This window comes from Pongo pygmaeus, chromosome Y, assembly GCF_028885625.2.
Source record: "Pongo pygmaeus isolate AG05252 chromosome Y, NHGRI_mPonPyg2-v2.0_pri, whole genome shotgun sequence".
Lineage (NCBI taxonomy): Eukaryota > Metazoa > Chordata > Mammalia > Primates > Hominidae > Pongo > Pongo pygmaeus.
The window spans coordinates 49,030,001-49,052,023 of NC_072397.2; the positions used below are offsets into that span (position 1 = coordinate 49,030,001).

Sequence of the window (22,023 nt, forward strand, 5' to 3'; positions counted from 1 at the left end):
TAAAAAGAAGTGACCGCTTTATTTGATAGAAGTTCTGTTGATTCACATTTTGGCGTGTGTTCACCTGGGCATTTCCTTTGCTAATGTTGTCTGGATCACAAATGAGGCTTTAGTCATCTGGTGCCTTCACTCACATGTCTGGTGGTTCATGCTGACACTTGTCCAAGAAGGCAAGCAACAGTGGGAAAGTACTTTTCCAACATATATTTTCATCATATTTTCTATGTCCCATTGGCCAAAGCAAGTCAAATGGCAGAGCCCCATTCATTATGAGAGCACACTCTATGAGGTCTTAGATACAGGGAGACTTGTCACTAGGAAACATTACTAAAACAGTATATCCCAAGAAATATACAATATGTACATTTTTCCCCCTATATAATTGTGGGCAAGAAATGTTGGGTTGCAAGATGCATTCTTTCAATGATGCTTAGGTATATAAAAAATGCATCCTTTCAATGATGAGTAGGTATATAAAAGATGCATCCTTTCAGTGATGCTTAGGTATATAAAAGATGCATCCTTTCAATGATGCGTAGATATATAAAAGATGCATCCTTTCAGTGATGCTTAGGTAAATAAAACATACATCCTTTCAATGATGCGTAGATATATAAAAGATGCATCCTTTCAATGATGCGTAGGTATATAAAAGATGCATCCTTTCAGTGATGCTTAGGTATATAAATGATGCATCCTTTCAATGATGCATAGATATATAAAACATGAATCCTTTCAATGATGCGAAGGTATAAAAGCAAGATGTATTCTAGTGGAAACACCTATATGGAATCATGTAGAATCTCCATATTAGTAGTGAAATAGATAATGCAGCTGAATTATATTTCTACAATATTAATTTCATTGAAGACTAAATGTATATTTCTTTGGTTTAAATTATTACGTTGTTTCTTTGGATAAATTAATTGTCTCTTAATCAGTAGGTAATACATGTTTTCATTAATCCCAAAATAAATTGTATGTATCTCTACTAATTAATGTTCTTGTGGGTACATCTTCAGTGGGATATTTGTTGTCCCTTATTGAGGCATGAATGACTGTTCTGTCACAGGGAGGTTTTGTTGCTGTTTTAGTCTTTTCCAGCTATTGTGTAGAGCGTTTTGGGCAAGAGAATCTAGGACCAAGCCACATCGGTTCTCTGCTTAACCCACTCCATTCGACTGTTCTCCCAGCTATGCTTCCAGAGTGCTCTGTGCATTTCCACGATCAACAAACGATGAATAAATCTCTGGTGAGTCATTTGTTTATATATTCCTCACTTTGTTTTACATTGTATTTTTTGCCTTTATGGAGTCCACCCATGGATTAAAATGAAAAAATAGAAATAAGTAAAATTCAGGTTAAAGGAAATGCACATAAATAAAATAATGCTGGCATGTAGACATATGCAGGTTATAAGCCATGGAACTTGAGTACAAATGTGTCTCTGGTCTTTCTGATGCTGCAACAAAAAGGCAGTCACATTTGTTACATGATTGGAATGGAACCTGGAAGGAGTGCATGCTGCATTCTCATGGGACAGGAAGACTTGCTCTCACCAAAGTCTGGAACACTGACTGCATTGGTCACAGAAATGGTGTAGTGAAAAGTTTTTCTTTACTGCCAACCTGGAAATAAACACTTTTAGCATTTTGTGGTAGAAGCAGTCACTTAGTGCTAAAGCATAACTCCCGTAATGAGGTTTTTCTGGAGTTGCTGAAACAGTGCAGTCCCAGATGGCTTTTGGAAGGCCCTACTTGATTCATGGCTAAAACTTAGAACATCTGGAGGATTGAGTTGACCACAGGTCCTTAACTAACCCCCCATACGTTTCTGTCAATTCATCTGTACATGGAGAATTTGTAGCAGATTTTTCACAATTGTATTTTCTGACAAATATTTCCACTGCTCACTTGCATTTTCATTCAGTGTAGTCTTAATTGGTTTATTCTAATGCTCACCATTAACCTAAATTATATGCAACCCCAATGGCTGTTCTGTAGTCTGCCTTACTTGAATCTTGTGCCGTACAGTAATCCCCCTTATCCACAGTTTTGCTTTCTGTGGTTTCAGTTCCCCGTAGTCAACTGCAGACAGAAGAGACAATAAGATATTTTGACTATCTTGAATATTTTGATATTTTGAATATGTTGAATGCAGTAGAATAAGATATTTTGAGAGACCACATTCCTATAACTTTTAATATAGTATGTTGTTATAATTGTTCCATTTTATTGTTGTTAATATCATACTGTGCCTAATTTATAAATTAAACTGTCAAGGGTATGTATATATAAGAAAAAACATAGTGTATATAAGGTTTGTTACTATAAACAGTTTCAGGGATCTGCTAGGGGACCTGGAATGTATCCCCCATGGATAAGGGGGGACTCCTGCATTTCAAATTATTGTTCATTATCTTCTCCTGGAAATTCTTCTGTGTTAGTTTCTATCATGATCTCACTGATGCTGCTTGTCTTTTTTTCCTGAATTCTTCTACTTCTCCTTTACATAGCTTATCCAGTTGTTTCATCCAATTCCCTATCCGTCCCACTGTGCAGTTCATTTTTTGTTGTTGGTTCTTCGTTTTTTACCAGTTCTGCTTTCTGTGGTGTAGCAGTTGTGTTTCTCTCCAGCATGGACTTCTCCAGACTTTAGACCAGGGATCCCCAACCTCCAGGCCATGGACCGGTCCAGTCTGTGGCCTGTGAGGAACTGGGCTGCACGGCAGATGAGTGGCAGGCAAGCAAGCATTACTGCCTGCACTCTGCCTCCTCTCAGATGAATGACAGCATTAAATTCTCATAGGAGCAGGAACCCTATTGTGAACTATGCATGTGAGGGATCTAGGTTGCCTGCTCCTTATGAGAATCTAATGCCTGATTAATAGCTTCATCCCAAAACCATCCCCCCTCACACCCTGGTATATGGAAAAATTGTCTTTCACAAAACCTGGTGCCAAAAAGGTTGGGGATCACTGCTCTAGACCACAGGTTCAACTCTCCATTGAATGATTCTTTGTAGCTGTCCGGAAGGCACCTCAAGCTTAACAAATCCAAAATAAAATTACATCCTTCTCTCTTCCTTTACACACGGTATTAGATTAGAGACTAATTAGCTTCTACCTCTCAATAAGAGGAATAGTGAGAATCTGTAGCAGTCTTTAATAAAACACAGTTTTCCCTCGGGCTACAAATTATTTACATTCCTTCCACATGCAAAATATACCTACCTGTAGAGATAAGTATTCACCCATGGAACCGTCACCACAAACAGTGCGATAAACAACCTTTGCCTCCACGAGTTTCTCCCCCTGCTCCCTGCCCCTTTTGGGATATAACCATTTGACATAAGATCTATTCTCTGTATAAGTCCGTTCTCCCATTGCTATAAAAAACTACCTGGGACTGGGTAATTTATAAAGAAAAGAGGTTTAATTGACTCACAGTTCCACAGGCTGTACAGGAAGCATGGCTGGGGAGGCCTCAGGAAACTTACAGTTATGGTGTAAGATGAAGGGGAAGCAGGCACGTCCTATGTGTCTGGAGCAGGAGGAAGTGGGTGGTGAAGGGGAAGGTGGTGTACACTTTTAACAACCAGATCTCATGAAAATTTACTAACACAAGAACAGCAAGGGGCAAGTCTGCCCCCTGATCCAGTCCCCTCCCACCAGGCCCCTCCTCCAGCCAGCCTTGAGGCTTACAATTTGACATGAGATTTGGGCAAGTAAACAAATCGAAACAATACCATCCTCTTAACACATTTTTAAGTATGCAATTCCATATTAACTATATGCTTTGATCTGTAGATTCGATATTTAGAACTTACTCATTGCATAACTAAAACTTATACTCTGTGACCAATACCTCCCCAGTTACCCTTCCCCATCAGCCCTTGGTAACCATGATTCAGCTCTAGGCTTTTGTAAGTTTAACTGTTTTACATTTTTATATACATGGAGTTCCACAGGCTGTACAGGAAGCATGGCTTCATTTGTGCTGGAACAACAACATACTTCAGACTTGGAAATTAATAAAGAACAGAAATTTATTCTTAACAGTTCTGAAGGCTGGGAAGTCCAAGATCAAGGTTCTGTCATCTGGTGCCTGGTGAGAGACTTCTTCCTGCATCCTTACATGGTGGAAGGCAAAAGAGTGGCAGAGAATGAATGCACTCCGTGTCCATTCGAGAGGGAAGAGCCCTCACCTCATCACTCCCCTGAGGCCTCACCTTCTAATACTATCACCTTGGTTATTAGATTTCAACATAGGAATTTGAGGGGAATACATACATGTAGACTATTGCAGATGGGATTATATAATACTTTGTTCCTGTTTGGCTTATGTCTTAGCACAATATCTTTCTGGTATGTGCATGTTTTTGCAGATGGCAAGGTTTTCTTCCTTTTTAAGGCTGAGTAATATTTCATTGCATGTATAGACCACATTTTCTTTATGCATTCATTATTATTGAGAGTTCTTATTACAAATGGGGAAGTGGTTTTTAATATTCATTTAATTTTTATTATTAAAAACGTTTTTAGATGGTTAGATTCTTTTTAAAAATAAATATACTTTATTAAGGCAGTTTTAATTTCACAGCAGAATTAAGAAGTACATAGATTTCCCATATAGCCTGATCCACATATATATGTAGCCTTCACTCTTTTCAACTCCTCCCCTCACCATAGTAGTACCTTTGTTAAAATGAGGAACCAACATTGAGACATCATAGTTGTCCAAAGGCCATAGTTTACATTAGGGTTTACTCTTGTGGTTTTACATGCTATGGGTTTGAGTAAATGTATAATGACATGTATCCAGCCTTATAGTACCTCACAGAACACTTTGTTCTAAAAGTCATCCCTGCTCTTCCTGTTTATTACATATCATCCCCTTAACCCTGCAAACCATCTCCATCATTTTGCAGAATGTTACATAGTTGCAGTTGTATAGTAAGCAGCCTTTTCAGACTGCCTTCTTTTACTTAGTAATATGCATTTAAGTTTCCTCATCTTTTGAGGACAAGATAGCCCATTTCTTTTTAGTGCTGAATTATGTTCCATTGTGTGTACCATAGTTTATCCATTCACTTACTGAAGGGCACCTTGGTTGCTTCCAAATTTTAGTTATTTTTGAATAAAGCTGCTATAAATCCCTGTTTACAGGTTTTTATGCTAGCATTTATTTTCACCTCCTTTGCGTAAATACCAAGGGGTGCAGTTGCTGGATCATATGGTAAGAATATGTTTACTTTTGTAAGAACAACCAAATTGTCCTCCAACTGAGTGACTGTACCATTTTGCATTTCCACAATCTGAATGAGAGTTCTGGTTGCTGTGCATTCTCACTGTCAGTTGTTGTCAGTGCTCCCAATTTTGGCCATTCTACTAGGTATGTAGTGGTATCTCATTATTTTAATATGTTATCTTAATGTTACACAAGATAATGCATTATTTTATATATTTATTTCCTATATGTTTCTCATCATTGGTGAGGTATCTGTTAAGGTCTTTGGTCTATTTTATTAGGTGGTTTTCTTACTGTAGAGTTTTAAGAGTTTTTGGAATGTTTTGCATAACAGTCTCTATATCAGATGTGAGTTTTAAGAGTTTTTGGAATGTTTTGCATAACAGTCTCTTTATCAGATGTGAGTTTTAAGAGTTTTTGGAATGTTTTGCATAACAGTTTCTTTATCAGATGTGAGTTTTAAGACTCTTTGGAGTGTTTTGCATAACAGTCTCTTTATCAGATGTGAATTTTTAGAGTCTTTGGAGTGTTTTGCATAACAGTCTCTTTATCAGATATTTTGTAGAACAGTCTCTTTATCAGATGTTTTGTGTAATGGTCTCTTTATCAGATGTTTTGTTTAAAAGTCTCTTTCTCAGATGTTTTGTAGAACAGTCTCTTTCTCAGATGTTTTGTGTAACAGTCTCTTTCTCAGATGTTTTGTGTAAACAGTCTCTCAGATGTTTTGTGTAACAGTCTCTTTATCAGATGTTTTGTGTAACAGTCTCTTTATCAGATGTTTTGTATAACAGTCTCTTTCTCAGATGTCTTGTGTAACAGTCTCTTTATCAGATGCTTTGTATTAACAGTCTCAGATGTTTTGTGTAACAGTCTCTTTCTCAGATGTTTTGTAAAACAGTCTCTTTCTCAGATGTTTTGTGTAACAGTCTCTTTCTCAGATGTTTTGTAGAACAGTCTCTTTCTCATGTTTTGTGTAACAGTCTCTTTATCAGATGTTTTGTGTAATGGTCTCTTTATCAGATGTTTTGTGTAACAGTCTCTTTATCAGATGTTTTGTATAACAGTCTCTTTCTCAGATGTTTTGTGTAAGTCTCTTTATCAGATGTTTGGTATTAACAGTCTCTCAGATGTTTTGTGTAACAGTCTCTCAGATGTTTTGTGTAACAGTCTCTTTCTCAGATGTTTTGTAGAACAGTCTCTTTCTCAGATGTTTTGTGTAACAGTCTCTATCAGATGTTTTGTATAACAGTCTCTTTCTCAGATGTTTTGAGTAACAGTCTCTTTATCAGACGTTTTGTAGAACAGTCTCTTTCTCAGATGTTTTGTGTAACAGTCTATCCTATGTTTTGTAGAACATTCTCTTTCTCAGATGTGTCTTTTGCAGATATTTCCTCCAAATCTGTGGCTTTTCTTCTCATTTTTGTGACATTGGCTTTTGCAGAACAGAAGTTTTCAATTTTAATGAAGTCTTGTTTATGAATCATTTTAAAATGGATCTTGACATTGTTATTATATCTAAAAAGTCATTTCCTTTCCCAGGATTGTCTAGGTTTTTTCCTTTGTTATTTTCTACAGTTTTATACTTTTGTATTTTACATTGAAGTCTATGATTCATTTTGAGTTAATTTTTGTGATGGCATAAGAGCTATGTCTAGATTCTGGTTTTTTGTTTTTTTAAATGTGGATTTCTAGCTGTCCCCATGCCATTTGTTGAAAACAGCAACTTTGCTTTATTGTATCAGTTTGGTGTATTTAGGTGGGTGTATTTCTGGGCTCTTTATCCTGTTCCATTGTTATGTTTGCCTACTTTTGGGTAATACCACAGCATTTTGATTAATGAATAAGACTTAAAGTTAGGTAGTGTTTGTCTTCCAACTTTGTGCTTCAGTAATTGACTATTCTTGGTCTTTTGCTTCTCCATGTGAACTTTAGAATCAGGTTTACTTTTATTTTATTTATTAAGGTTTTATAGTATTCCTCATATAGATCCTGTTACATTTGTTAAATTTATACATAAGTATTTCATCTTTTGGGTGCTAAATATAAGCAGTACTGTGTTTTCATAGCAAATTGCACTTGGTTGTTGCTAGTGCATTAGAAAGTGATTGACTTTCTCTTTTAACCTTGTATTCTGTAATCTTGCTTTTCAGTTCCAGGAGGGTTTTTTTTTTTCGGTTTGGTCTTTTTTCTTTTTTCTTTTTTTTTTTAATTTTTTAGATTTTCTGTATAGACAATCCTGTCATCTGTGAACAAAGTTTTATTTATTCCTTCCCAAGCTGTATGCCTTTAATTGTGTTTTCTTGCCTAATTGCTTTAGCTAGTATTTTCAGTATGATATTGAAAGGGGTGATGAGAGAGTACATCCTTTTCTTCCTCCTGATATTGTGGAAAAGCTTTGAGTTTCTCATTATTAAGTATGATGTTCCCTGTAGTTTTCTGTAGATATTCTTTATTAATTTCAGGAAGTTCCCCTCTTAGCTTGATCATGTGATTTTTCCTTTTCAGTCTCTTGATGTAATGAATTACATTAATTGATTTGCAAATGTTGAACCAGCCTGGTATCTCCAGAACAAATCCCACTTGGCGATGGTGTATGATTCTTTCTATATATTGTTGGATTTGATGTGCTAGTGTTTTTGAGGATTTTTGTATATATTTTCATGGGAGATCATGGTCTGTGATTTTCTATTTTGAAATGTCATTGGAATAATGCTGGCCTCACATAATGAACTAGGAAGTATTTCAGCAGCCTCTATCCTCTGAAATAGATTATGGGAAATGGGTATAATTTCTTCCTGAAATATTTGGTCAATTTATCAGTGAATATATCTGGGTCAGGTACTTTCTGTTTTGAAGGTTATTAAAATAATAGGTTATTCGGATTGTGTGTTTCTTCTTGTGTGAGTTTCAGTAAATTGTGTCTGTCAAGGAAGTGATCCATTTGAACTAGATGATCAGATGTGTGCACAGAGTTGTTGATAGTATTTCCTTATTATCTGTTTAATGTCCACAGGATGTGTGGTGGTAACCCCTCTTTCATTTCTGATATTATTAGTTTCTGTCTTTTTTTTCTTAGCCTGGCTATAGGGTTTTTAATTTTATTGACCTTTTAAAAGAACCAGCTTTGTCATTAATAATATTCTCTTGATTTTTCTGTTTTCAATTTCATTGATTTCTGCAATAATTTATTTTCTTCTTACTTTGAGTTTAATCTGCTCATTTTTTCCTTTATTTTATATCATTCTTATTTTCTAACATATGCATTTGATGCCATAAATTTTCTTCTAAGCCATGCTTTTGCTGTATTCTACAAATTTTGATAAGTTGTGTTTTTATTTTCATTCTTATTTAGTGAAAATACTTATTAGGCTAGGCGTGGCTCACACTTGTAATCTCAGCCAGGGAGGCTGAGATTTGGGAGGCCAAGGCAGGAAGATTACTTGAGGTCAGGAGTTTGAGACCAGCTTGAGCAGCTATAGCAAGACCCTGTCTCTACAAGAAAATTTTAAAAAGTTAGCAGGGAGATATGTGCCTGTATTTTCAGCCACTTGTGAGGCTGAGGTGAGAGGATTGCTTAAGCCCAGGAGTTCAAGCCTGCAGTGAGCTTTGATCATACCACTGCACTCCAGCCTTGGAGACAGTGAGACCCTGTCTCTAAAAATATATATAAATAATAAAATAAAATATTAATTTCTCTTGAGATTTCTTCTTTGATCCATTCATTATTTAGAAGAGGTCCTTTTATTTTACTGTATTTAGAGATTTTCCACTTCTCTGTCTATTGCTAATTTTAAGTTTGATTTCATTGTGGTCTAAGAGTGCAAATGGCAAGATTTGTTATTTTAAATTGGTTAAAGGGTATTTTATGGTCCACAATGTGATATATCTTGGTGATTATTGAGCCTAAAAAGAATGTATATTTTACTGTTGTTGGATGAAGTCTATAAATAGAATTGTATTTGTAAGAATTAAAGAAAGAGGAGAGAAACATGAAAGGTGTCTTGCCAGTTAAGACAGATTTATTTTAGAGAAAACAAACCTGAGAGACGCCTTCTGGCCAAGTGAGGTCAGAGGCACACTCTCTTACAGACTAAGAGTTTTTAAGGATTCAGGGTGGGAGAGTTGATTAAGGCTTGGACTGCTTCTGTGTCTGTGTTGCGCTTATCTGGGAGGGAGAGTTGTGTGTCTGTCCCCATACATCTTTCTGCAGCTGCAGGCATGTCCCCTGAGTCTGCTTTTAGCTTTTCTATCTTAGTGCACCTGCAGGGAAAGGAATGTGCTTACTAAGGCCCACTATTTTACTGGGCCTATTGTATGCGGGTGAAGTTTGGCAGTTAAACTTTACCCAAGAGACTTTCTCCCCACCTCCGTCTGGGCCCAAGCTGTCTTATCGGTGTTTTACTGTCTGCTCTTTCTGGCTGCTTGTAGTTAGAAGAGAAGTGATTTCCTTGAAATTCATGAGGCTAAGAAGGGAGCTGGAACTTAAAGTGGTAGTGTTTGTCTGAGGTGACGGGTGCTCCTGCTCTGTCAGTATCCAGTTGATGTATATTGATATTGAATTCAACTATATTGTTACTAATTTCTGCCTGCTAGATCTGTTTCTGATGGAGGGTGCTGATGTCTCAAATTGTGACAGTGGATCCATCTATTTCTCCTTCTAGTTCTGTTTTTGCCTCATGTCGTTTGACAATCTGCTGTCAGGTGCATGGACATTAAGGATTGTCATCTTTTTGGAGGGTTAACTGCTATGTCATGATGAAGTACCATTCTTTATCCATGATAACTTTCTTTCTTTGAAGTCTACTTTGTGTGAAATGTAGTTACTCTTTTTTTTTTTGAGACTGAATTTCACTCTTGTTGCCCAGGCTGGAGTGCAATGGTGCAATCTCAGCTCACTGCAACCTCTGCCTCCTGGGTTCAAGCGATTCTCCTGCCTCACCCTCCCAAGTAGTTGGGATTACAGGTGCCTGTCACCATGTCCAGATAATTTTTGTACTTTTTTTTTTTAATACAGATGGGGTTTCACCATGTTGGCCAGACAGGTTTCGAACTCCTGACCTCAAGTGATCCACCCACCTCAGCCTCCCAAAGTGTTGGGATTACAGGCATGAGCCACCACACCTGGCCACTCCTGCTTTCTTTTGATTATTGTTAGCATTGTATATTTTTCTCTATTTACTTTTAATTAATGTGTGGTTTTATATTTAAAATGGGCTTCTTGTAGACAACATATAGTTGGGTCTTGTATTTTGATCCACTCTGACAATCTGTTTTAATTGGTGCATTTGGATGATTGACATTCAAAGTGATTATTGATATAGTTGAATTAATATCTGCCATATTTGTTATTGTTATTATTCCCATATTGTTTTGTCTTCCACTCTTTCTGCCTTTTGTGATGTTAACTGAACATTTTATGATTCCATTTTCTCTTCTTTCTTAGCATGTATTTTCTTTATAGCTGTATATTTTTAAACTTTTTATACTAGTTGCCCTAGGGTTTCAATATGCACTTACAAGTCCAGTTTCAAATAATACTATACCACTTCACAAATAGTGTGACTGTCTTCTAACATCATTTTTCTTTTCCATCTTCCTGTCCCTTGTGTCACTGTCATCATTCATTTCAACTATATATAAGCACACATAATCATGCATGTGTATGTAATTGTATATATTTGTACACAATAATATGTAGATTGGTTAAGATACCCTCATTTATTGTTTCTTTACTGCTCTTCCTTTATGTAGATCCAGGTATATGACCTGTATCTTTTTCTTCTCTCTAAATCATTTTTAATAGTATGAAGACGATAATTTTAAAAATTGGTTTGATTGATACTTAGTGCATACGATATGTTAGGCATGATTCTAAGCCATTGTACGTACATATTTAATAGACATGATACATAAGAGTTTAAAATTAGGAACCCAGAGATTCATTAGTAGTGACAGATTGACATGTTTTAAATCCTATTTGGTAACTGTAAAACTATCATACAAATTTACTATTTAGGTTTACAATAAATGAACATACCATTGTTAGAAATTTTATTAGAAAGTTGGACTAACTGGGCTTGAAGATAAATGGGTAGCACAATTGAACAGTAAGCAGAGGATACACATTATTAGCAAATGACAGACAAAAATATTTTAGAAGAAAAAATACTAGGACTAAAAAATGCGACTGACTTTGTAACAGCAAAAATACAGCAGATCACATTTTGGGGCACTGTGATATACTAACGTAAGCTATCATTTAATGTGTAATGACAGTCCATTGTGCTCCTCATTACACCAAATAACTTTTTGAACTAATAAACTAATTAAGTAACATTTCAGGATATTGTATCAATGTACCAAAAGTACCACTTGCATTTCTGTACCCTAACAATATGTCTGACAAAAATCCAGAAATAAATCCATTTAACAAATGTCAAAGTATTTAGGAATAAATATAACCAAGAAAGTGAAGGATCTGTACATCAAAAACTGTAAAATATTAATGAAAGCAATTATAGGAGACACAAATAAAACAAAAATATGTTGTGTTCCTGAAAAAGGTTTGTTTAAACATCCATACTGCCCAAAGTGATATACAGATTCAAATCAGTCTCTATCAAAATTTCAACAGCATATTTCACAAAAATAGAAAAAAATTCTCGTTTAGAATCATGAAAGAGTAAAGCAATTTTGAGTAAAAAGGCAAAGCTGGAGGCATTATAATTCCTGATTTTAAACTACCTACCAAAGCTGTAGTCATCAAAACAGAATGATACTAGCATAAAAACAGACACATAGACCAATGGAACAGAATAGAGAGGTCAGAAATATATCAGTCAACCTGGCCTGAGTGAACTAATTTTCAACAAATACATACAAATACACACAAGAAAACAAACTCTTCAGTAAATCTGGTTATCTACCTGCAAAAAATTGGACCCATATTTTACACCATACACAAAAGTAAATTGAAAATGAATTATGGCAAGATATTAAAACAACCTAAATGTTCATAGAAATATAAGTGAATATAGAAAGTGTTATATAGTTGCACACTGTAGGTCATGTCTTCAATCCCAACACTTTGGGAGGCTGAGGGAAAAAGACTGCCTTAGGCCAGGAGTTCAAGACCAGCCTGGGTAACACAGTGAGACCTCATGTCTACAAAACAACAACCAAAAAATTAGCTGGGATAGTGGTACACTTCTGTAGTCCTAGCTACCCAGGAGGCTGAAGAGGGAGGATTTACTTGAGCCCATGAGGTTACAGTGGTCTATGATTTTGCCACTATACTCCATCCTGGGTGACAGAGTGAGATCCAGCAGCAGGATGGTCTGGGTGGCCCTTTTCTCTGGGGTGAGTTTGGTGCTGGGAGTGTCTCTACTTAAACGAAAGGATTACCATGTGTGTACTTGAGAGCAGCATGAGACCTATAAGGCAGACATCACTAAGTTTTGGAAAACACAGTAGGAACAGCTAGGTTCCAAACTTTTCCGTGTGTGAGCTCATTTTTCTAGATAACTTTGGCCTGGTTGATTGTGTGGTCTCAGTGTTTGTCATCAAAACAGGTATCTCCCAATAGTCCAACCTTGGCAATCACTTGAATTTGTATCTTCCAAATCTTGCAGTAAAATTAGGGGTCAGGCTTCCAAATAATGATTTTGGGGGACAAAAACTTGTAGACCATAGCCAAAGTGGGCTGTAGTCCCATCAATAGGGCTTATTCTTTTCATGAGCTCTTCTTCCTTTTGAACTGTGAACTTCACAAATGTTGCTCTTTTTTTTTCCTTCTATTTTAGGTGGGACACGATGGCTAGAGTGGGTTGGAGTTGGGTGTTTCCCTTCACCTAGGTCGTTGAAGCTGTCAATAGCACACCAGGCTAGGCTCTGGTTAAGTAGTTTCTCTGAAGGCAGGCCCGGCTCTGGTGAAGTAGTCTCTACCCAGGGCAGGCCTTGGCTCTGATGAAGTAGTCTCTCCTGAGGGCAGGCCTGGGCTCTGGTGAAGTAGTCTCTCCCGAGGGCAGGCCTGGGCTCTGGTGAAGTAGTCTCTCCCCAGGGCAGGCCTGGGCTCTGGTTAAGTAGTTTCTTCGAGGGCAGGCCTGGGCTCTGGTGAAGTAGTCTCTCCCCAGGGCAGGCCTGGGCTCTGGTGAAGTAGTCTCTACCCAGGGCAGGCCTTGGCTGTGGTGAAGTAGTCTCTCCCGAGGGCAGGCCTGGGCTTTGGTGAAGTAGTTTCTTTGAGGGCAGGCCTGGACTCTGGTGAAGTAGTCTCTCCCCAGCGTAGGCCTGGTAAGAAACAATGCAGTGCTCTTTCATATTTCAGAATGATTTGCCTTTTCCGCTCCTGCCTGCAGGTGGAAGCAGGAGGGCAGGTGGAAGCAGGAGGGGAGTTACCTCCAATATTTACTGTAGGAGCCTGTTTAAGCTCCTAGAGGTAAATTTCACAATACTGTGGAGTCACCCCTATGACTGGGTCCCCCCAGAGTTTTTAACTTTTGGAGTTGTTCACACTGAACCTCTCGCAATTTGTCAGTTACAATTCAGAATTTCCTACTCCTGCACTGGTTCCCATGGTGGTTTTTGCTAGTGAATCTCTGTTCTTCTTTTTCCCTGTCTATATCTCGAATCCTGGGGCAGTGGATTGTCCTTTGTTCTCCCTCCCTTACAGATCCAAGAAGAGTTGCTGATTTTTCCATTTCTTCTGCTTTTCGTTTGTTGTTAAGATGGAATGATGACTTTCAAGCTTCTTACATGCAGAAATGGAAACCTGGAATGTGGTTCTAAAAGTACCTTGTGTATGTCTATGTGCAAAATTGAATTTTTCTTTATAGAACTATGAATATGATTACATTAGTATACTTATTAACACTGAGCTTTATTTGTAGAATAGTCTTAGAAAGTTTCTCTTTGTCAGTGTTTCTGTAGATTCTGCATTTGTTACTTTTTTCTTTCAATCTCTTAAACTGTGATGACTACAAGTACCTTACAAATTCTGATACTTTCCACATATTTATCTTCTGCTTAGATATCTTTTCTGAACTCGAATTGTATACCCAGTTGCTAGTTGGACATCCCCACGTACAGTACCTCAGATGTTTCCAATATGATCTAAGTCTGTGTCACTTCTGGTAATCATATTTTTAATTTTCTAAATTTGCAGTACCAGTACCTCACTAGACATGATTCTGCATCATCTGGAAGTGAAACTCCCCACTTTACCCTCTGCACAGCAAATTAGCACCAAATTCTTTTTCTTTTCCCCTTTTCCTTTTTAAGGGTTACTTCCCTGTTCTGTATTCTTACTGCTCTGTGATAGGATGAATGTGATCATCTATTACTCTATTTTCTTCTCCTCTGAGTCTCCCCAAAGTCCTTACCCATTCTCCCTCTGGGTGACTGTTAAAATGCATATTTGGTTATGTAACATACTTGTTCTTACAGGTATGTATTACACACATTACACTCACAAATGAGTGTAAATGTTACACAGATTTACACATTATTTATACCAGGTGGTTAGGGAAATAGGAGTGTTCACCCTAGGGTGGACACAAGCAGTCATTGGGCATGAGGAAGGAAATGTTCAGATGCTTGGGTACATTATTTTAATTTATAAATAATTTAAAAATAAGGTTTGGAGTTAGGTCAGATATTTACGTGCAGACTCACTCCATAATCAGTTCCTTCAGTGTTGTGTTCTCTCTCATCACAGCCCAGGGTCATTCACCTAGACAGCATGCTGGGTGCAGTTCCGTTAATGTGGTATGTGTTCTTCCTGTCCTTATGACTAGGCTCCGGTGTTGCCTCATAGTCGTGAGAACACACAGTTCACATGGAAGTACTAAGCATCTTTGGTTTTTCAACGAAGTGCAACCTTCTAATACAATATAGAACTATATTTTCTCTTTTCTTACTGCAGTCAACATTAAACTTATGTCTCTACTAGTTCATCTATCATATTGTTCCAGGTATGTATTTATAATTTTTGTCATCATACCAGATTACAGCAGAATTTTATTCCTACTTTTATCTTTCACAATAAGGATGATTCTACATCTACAAGGTAAACTCTGTAATCTATTTTATTAACAAAACATTATAGTGGCAGGATACTTCTACTGTGCTTGTTCTTTCTCCATATAGAGTACAGAGAAGCTACAGTTTATGTAAGATACACATAAGAGACATGCAGCTACAGAAGAATGAACTCTGACATTCCTATTCTTGTGACCCTGGGCTGATGACTTGAGGAGAATGTGCTATTACAGGGGTTGGGGTCCTTTGAGGAGGTAGCCATGCACTTCACCTGGGAGGAGTGGCAGGACCTGGATGATGCTCAGAGGACCCTGTACAGGGACATGATGCTGGAGACCTACAGCAGCCTGGTATCATTGAGTGAGTGAAGCTTCCCAGTAACCCCCAGAAGCAGCACTTACTTCCACGTTGGTAGATATAGGAAGCATTTATAAGGTTTCTTTTTTTTTATTGAGATGGAGTCTCACTCCATCACCCAGGCTGGAGTGCAGTGGCACAATCTCAGCTCACTGCAAGCTCCGCCTCCTGGGTTCATGCCATTCTCCTTCCTCAGCCTCCAGAGTAGCTGGGACTACAGTTGTCCATCACCATGCCCAGCTAATTTTTTGTATTTTTAGTAGAGACGGGGTTTGACTGTGTTAGCCACGATGGTCTCGATCTCCTGACCTCATGATCCACCTACCTCGGCCTCCCAAAGTGCTGGGACTACAGGTGTGAACCACTGCGCCCAGCCCCACATTTATAAGGTTTAATGCTATTCCATGTGAAGAATGTGTCAACCCTCTCTAACGAAAGATTCAGATAGGCTCTTTCATTATCCAGCTTCTGAAACCGAGCTGTTGTCATTCGGAAAAGGACCTTACTTTGCAGTTTGGCTAAGTCCTCCATTATTTCCCATTACCAGGCCATTGCGTTACCAAACCTGAGGTGATCTTCAAGTTGGAGCAAGGAGCAGAGCCATGGTTAGGAGAAGAATGGGTGAATCAGTGTCTCTCAGGTTGGTCACTGCATCCTGGGCAGGGAAGCCAGGAAGAGCAAAGCCCAGCAGATATCTGCATTGTTGACTTGTTTTCACCAGTTTTTCTCCCAAGTCCCATACCTGAAGACAGCTGGTCTTTGTGCATCAAACATGTGAATTATATCGTCTCCAAGGAGGGCTTTCATGCATATATCCCTGAATTTTACTTTGCTGAATATTTAAAAATATTTCCTCAATCTAGTCCCTACCTTGCTCTTCTTAGACATTTTTCTTTGCTGTTCATTTTCTCAGTTGTCTTCTTTTCCTCCATTTTCATGGACTGCTTTCTTCCCCCAGACATTTATTCATACATCCATTTATTCTTTCAACACATCTCAATTGAGGAGCTTGTACGCCGTGGTAACTTTATACTTGCATTTATAACAGCAATGATCAAAATAATGTCTTTTTCATACAGTGTACATTGTGATAAGAGAAAAACAAAATAATATATGTTAAGTAGTTGTAAAAGAACCATGTGGAATATTTAACCAGAGTGAGAAAAAAAGATATAATTTAGGAAAGATGTTAAGACAATGCAGTGTCAGAGGCATTGCTAACTTTGGCATAGCTCCTGTTCAATTTCACTCTTTTCCAATTATGGCACATAGTAGGTGAATATAAATATATATGTAAGAGTGGACATCACAATTGGAGATACCAACTAAAAAATTGGTAAGTCACAGCTGGTGTTTAGAATCATAATTATAGAGGAGGTCACCTAGGGAGTTGAACAAAAAATAAGAGCAATCTAAGAGTGAGGCTTTTTTTATAATGACACCAGAAATCCTTACAGTGAGGAAGACCCAGCATAAGAGCATGGAACAGGATAGGTCTGGACTTTGGAAGAGAACCAGGAGGTTCTGGATTCCAAAGCCTATTGAAGCAAAAGTTTGATGTTGAAGGGCTGAGATTTCTGTTTGGCAGTAGACAGTGAGAAGTGTACAAGAGACCCCATTTTTCTCTGAAACTAGGAGACAGCTGAAACTTGAACATACAAAATAAAAGCCTTCAGAGGCATTGAATTATGAAGCAGGGATGGATGCGCCAGGAAATTGGGGGGAGAATATCAGGGCTGTTCATCTCGGAAGGAACCCATAAATGACTTTTCAAAGATGGTGAACACCACCCGAGTTCCAGAACTGAATCCTTAGGACCAGCAGGGAGGGTATGCCCACAGTGGTGGAGTGACACTTCATGTACCTATTACAGTTCTGAGAAGTGAAGCAAGTCAGTTTAAATTAGAAATTTGAAAGAAGCAGTCTTCATAGTTTGGAGGAGAGACTTTGTATTTGAAAAATGCCCAGACGCCTATAGACATTCCCAGGGAAGCATGAAAACTAAAGAAACACTGGTATAAAATCTGGTCCTGAAGACACGTGGCCATCATGGGCACCTGCAGGTAGCTGATCCAGGAATACCTTATCATCTTCAAGGCAGAATGAGAAAAATAGCAGCACAAGTTACCTCCTGTTGTTACAAGAATGAAATGGAGAAAAACAATAGAGAAAACAGTTGGCAGGTGATAAGCACTTAGGTGAAAATTACAACTAGGTGTAGGTGAATATTTTTTACCAAATATTTTTGATGAAACAAAAAACAGTGAAAGACATGATTTCACATTAGAAAATCTATTAATGTAATTTCTTATATTAAGTTAGTAGGAACAGCCATGTGCTTATAAAACCAGTACTGATTATTGATTTTTAAAGAACCTTATGCCACTAGGAGAGAAAGTAACTTCATTGAGTCTTTACATAAGCATTCCATAACAAATGCTTACGTGTGGTTCATGGATTTTTGTTTCGCTTTGTTTTGTTTTGTTTTTTCATTTCAGATGTCCAGACAGTTGACATAATTGAAAGAAGCCAGGAAGTTCATCAGAGACATATATGGCAGGTTGCAATCACCAACAGCAAAACATCAACTGAGGAAACAGTTGAATTAGGAAAAATACTTAATTTGAGCTTAAACCGTATTCCAAATATGATGGTAAATAACGCAAGCTATTCAGGAATGAGGGCTGAGGAGTTAAATGTAAGTCAGAACATATTTATCTCTATTGAGCCTTATGAAATGCAGGCAGGAGGAAAACTTGATGATTGAAGTATAACTGGGAAATCTCTCATGTGTCATGAGTATCTTAGTCACCATAACAAGATTCATATGGGACAGCAGCTTTTTGAATATAGTGGACAAGGAAAGCTTTCAGCACTGAGGCAGAGAAGGGTCATGGTAGAGAGACTGCATGTACTTATAATGAATATGGGAAATCCTGTGATAAGTCAGCACTCTCTTCCCAGAAGATAAATGTTGAATGTAATGTATGTGGGAAAATGTTCAGTAAAAAGTCTAAACTTACCAAACATCAGAAAATACACACAGGAGACAAACCCTATAAATGTATACAATGTGAGAAATCCTTCATTAGGAAATCATATCTTGCAAATCATCAGAGAACACATACACAGGAGAAACCCTTTGCATGTACCAAATGTGAGAAATCCTTCTGTCAGAAGTCAAATCTAATTGTTCATCAGAGAATCCACACAGGAGAAAAGCCCTATGAGTGTCATGAATGTGGGGAAACCTTCTGCCAAATGTCAGCCATTATTTATCATCACCGAATACACACAGGAGAAAAACCCTATGAATGTATGGAATTTGGGAAAACCTTCTACCAGAGGTCAGCCCTCAATGTACATCAGAGAATTCACACAGGAGAGAAACCATGTAAATGTAATGAATGTAGGGAAACTTTTTATCAGAAGTCAGTCCTCACTGTACATCAGAGAATTCACACAGATGAGAAACCATATGAATGTAAAGAATGTAGGAAAACTTTCTACCATAAGTCAGCCCTCACGGTACATCAGAGAACTCACACAGCTGAGAACCCATATGAATGTAAAGAATGCAGGAAAACTTTTGCTCAGAAGTCAAAACTTTCTGTATATCAGAGAACTCACACAGGGGAAAAACCCTATGAATGTAATGAATGTGGAAAAACATTTTGCCTGAATTCAGTTCTCATTATACATCAAAGAACTCACTCAGGTGAGAAACCATATGAATGTAATAAATGTGGAAAAACCTTTAGCCAGAAGTCAAATCTCAGGATGCATCAGGGTACTCACACAGGGGAAAAACCCTATGAGTGTAATGAATGTGGGAGAACTTTTAGCCAGAAGTCAAACCTGAGGATGTATCAGAGTACTCACATATGGGAGAAACCCTACAAATGTAGTGAATGTGGAAAATCCTTCTACCAGAAGACAGTGCTCACTATGCATCAGAGAACTCACACAGGAGAAAAACCCTATGTTTGTAACGAATGTGGAAAAACCTTTCATCAGAGGGCGAACTACAGCAGGCATCAGAAAACTCACATGGGACAGAAGCCTTATAAATGTAATGGATGTAGGGAAACCTTCTTCCAGAAGTCAGCCCTCACTGTACATGAAAGAATTCACACAGGGAAGAAATCCCATGAATGTAATGAATGTGGGAAAACATTCTACCAGAAGTAATCCCTCATGATACATGAAAGAATACACACAGGGGAGAAACCATATCAGTGTAAAGAATGTGGGAAAAGCTTTTGCCAGAAGTCAACCCTCAATAGACATGAGAGAACTCACACAGGTGAGAAACCATATGAATGCAAAGAATGTAGACAGGCTTTCTACCAGAAGTCAGCGCTCACTGTACATTACAGAACTCACTCAGGTGAAGAGGCCTGTTAACATACTGAAGGTGTGAAAAGCCATATTAGCAAATGAAATCCTACAGCATATCAGTGGATGCATACCGGAAATAAACCCTGTGTATGTAACCAGTGTGAGAAATCCTTCAGTCACAAGTCAAGCCTTACTGTCCATCAGAGAAGTCACACAAGGAAAGCCCTATGACTGTATGAGTGTTGGAAACAGCTTTTAGTAGAAGTCAGACTTCAGGAGGCATCAAGAAATTCATACAAGGGAGAAAGCTTAAGAGTATAATGAATGTGGGCTGGGCGCAGTGGCTCATGCCTGTAATCCCAGCTCTTTGGGAGGCCAAGGTGGGTGGATCATGAGGTCAGGAGATCGAGACCATCCTGGCTAAGATGGTGAAACCGTGTCTCTAATAAAAATACAAAAAAATTAGCTGGGCATGGTGGTGGGTGCCTGTAGCCCCTGCTACTTAGGAGGCTGAGGCAGGAGAATGGCATGAACCTGGGAGGCGGAGATTGCAGTGAGCCAAGATCACGCCACTGCGCTCCAGTGACAAAGTGAGTCTCCAATCTCAAAAAAAAAAAGAGTGTAATGAGTGTGCAAAATCCTTTTGTCTGAAGTAACACCTCAGCAGGTATTAGGGAATTCACACAAGAGAGAAATCCTGTGTGTCAGAGACTGGCTGTGTGTTCTACAAAATTCACCCTTTTATCTGTTGGACACACAGACTACATTTCTCAGCCCCCTGTTATTGTGGGTGCATTATATAACAGCTCTGTAGTAGAATATGTATGCAAGTAGCCAGGCGCAGTAGCTCACGATTGTAATCCCAGCACTTTGGGAGGCTGAGGTGGGCAGATCACGAGGTCAGGAGTTTGAGACCAGCCTGACCAACATCGTGAAACCCTGTTTCTACTAAAAAATATAAAAATTAATAGCCAGTCATGGTGGTGTGCACCTGTAATCCCAGCTACTCTGGAGGCTGAGGCGGGAGAATGGTGTGAACCCAGGAGGCAGAGGTTGCAGTGAGCTGAAATCGTCCCATTGCACTCCAGCCTGGGTGACAGAGCAACACTCCATCTCAAAAAAAAAAAAAAAAAAAGTATGTGAGTGATGATCCTTACGGGCCTGGCTCTCACACAGAGTGACATAAAGCCTTCCACATTTTCTCAGATCCTGTGGTACTGAAGTACTGATGACCCCTATGATGGCCTTGGGAGCCATAGGTGGGAAAAGGTGACTGCTTTAAGACTGAAGGAATTACATACACCTACTATGTCCCAACAAAAATTAAAAATAAAAACATTGAACTGATTGTCTATCCTTGGCTTACTCCTTTAGGACATGTGTTAATCCATGGCAAGTGGCGCACACAAGTGTGACAACGTTTTTTCCTAGTACAGTAGTTTAATGGGGAAGAACAGTATTGAAGAACATGTCAAAGACAGAAACAGACACCTGCTGAGGCAAGGTAACATATACAGGATCTTAACGAATAGAATTTTGCAGTGGTGGAGTGACACAGCTCAATTTCAAATGCAGCATGGTGAAATGGGAATGTTTAACAAGGGAGGGGGTTTAGGGTCACTCAGGGTTAGGGCTTAGAATCCAAAGATAGGTTTATGACTGTTATGGTGAGAATTAGGGTTACTATCAGTGTGAGGGTTAGGATTAGGGTATGATGTTGGGGTTGGGGACAACATTAGCATAAGGGTTTAGGGGTTGTGATTAGGATTAGAATTAGGGTTAGGGGTTATGGATTAGGATATGTCAGCTTTGGGATTTGGGTTGTGGTTACATTTTAAGGTTGGGGGTTAGGATTCGAGGGGTAGGGTTAATGTTTGGGGTTAGCATTAGTGGTTGTGGTGAGGGGTTGCAGTCAGATTAGGGTTAGGGTTTAGGGTTTGGGCTAGGGTTATGGGCTACCATTAGTGGGTTTGTGTTATGGTAAGGGTTAGGGGTTAGGGTTAAGGTTTAGAATTAGGATGAGGGGTAGTGGGTTAGGGAT

The 22,023-nt window shown here is 38.5% G+C and overlaps 1 protein-coding gene across 15 annotated transcripts in view; it reads left to right on the forward strand.

Moving 5' to 3' along the window:
- LOC129025664 (zinc finger protein 717-like) overlaps positions 1–22,023 on the forward strand; it is a 76,540-nt gene that overhangs the window by 42,804 nt on the left and 11,713 nt on the right. For 3 of the 15 annotated variants that reach the window (XR_010125586.1, XR_010125587.1, XR_010125588.1), the window contains exons 3-6: positions 1,095–1,252; positions 16,189–16,281; positions 18,140–18,339; positions 21,357–21,486. Coding sequence is in view for 9 of the 15 variants with exons in the window: in XM_063660983.1 (XP_063517053.1) it covers positions 18,639–19,832 (1,194 nt within the window). In the remaining 6 variants the exon portion in view is untranslated. Of the gene's footprint in view, positions 470–504; positions 1,253–16,188; positions 16,282–18,139; positions 21,337–21,356; positions 21,487–22,023 lie in introns of those variants that run through there. The other 12 variants (XR_010125583.1, XR_010125584.1, XM_063660983.1 and 9 more) reach the window with 9 other exon arrangements.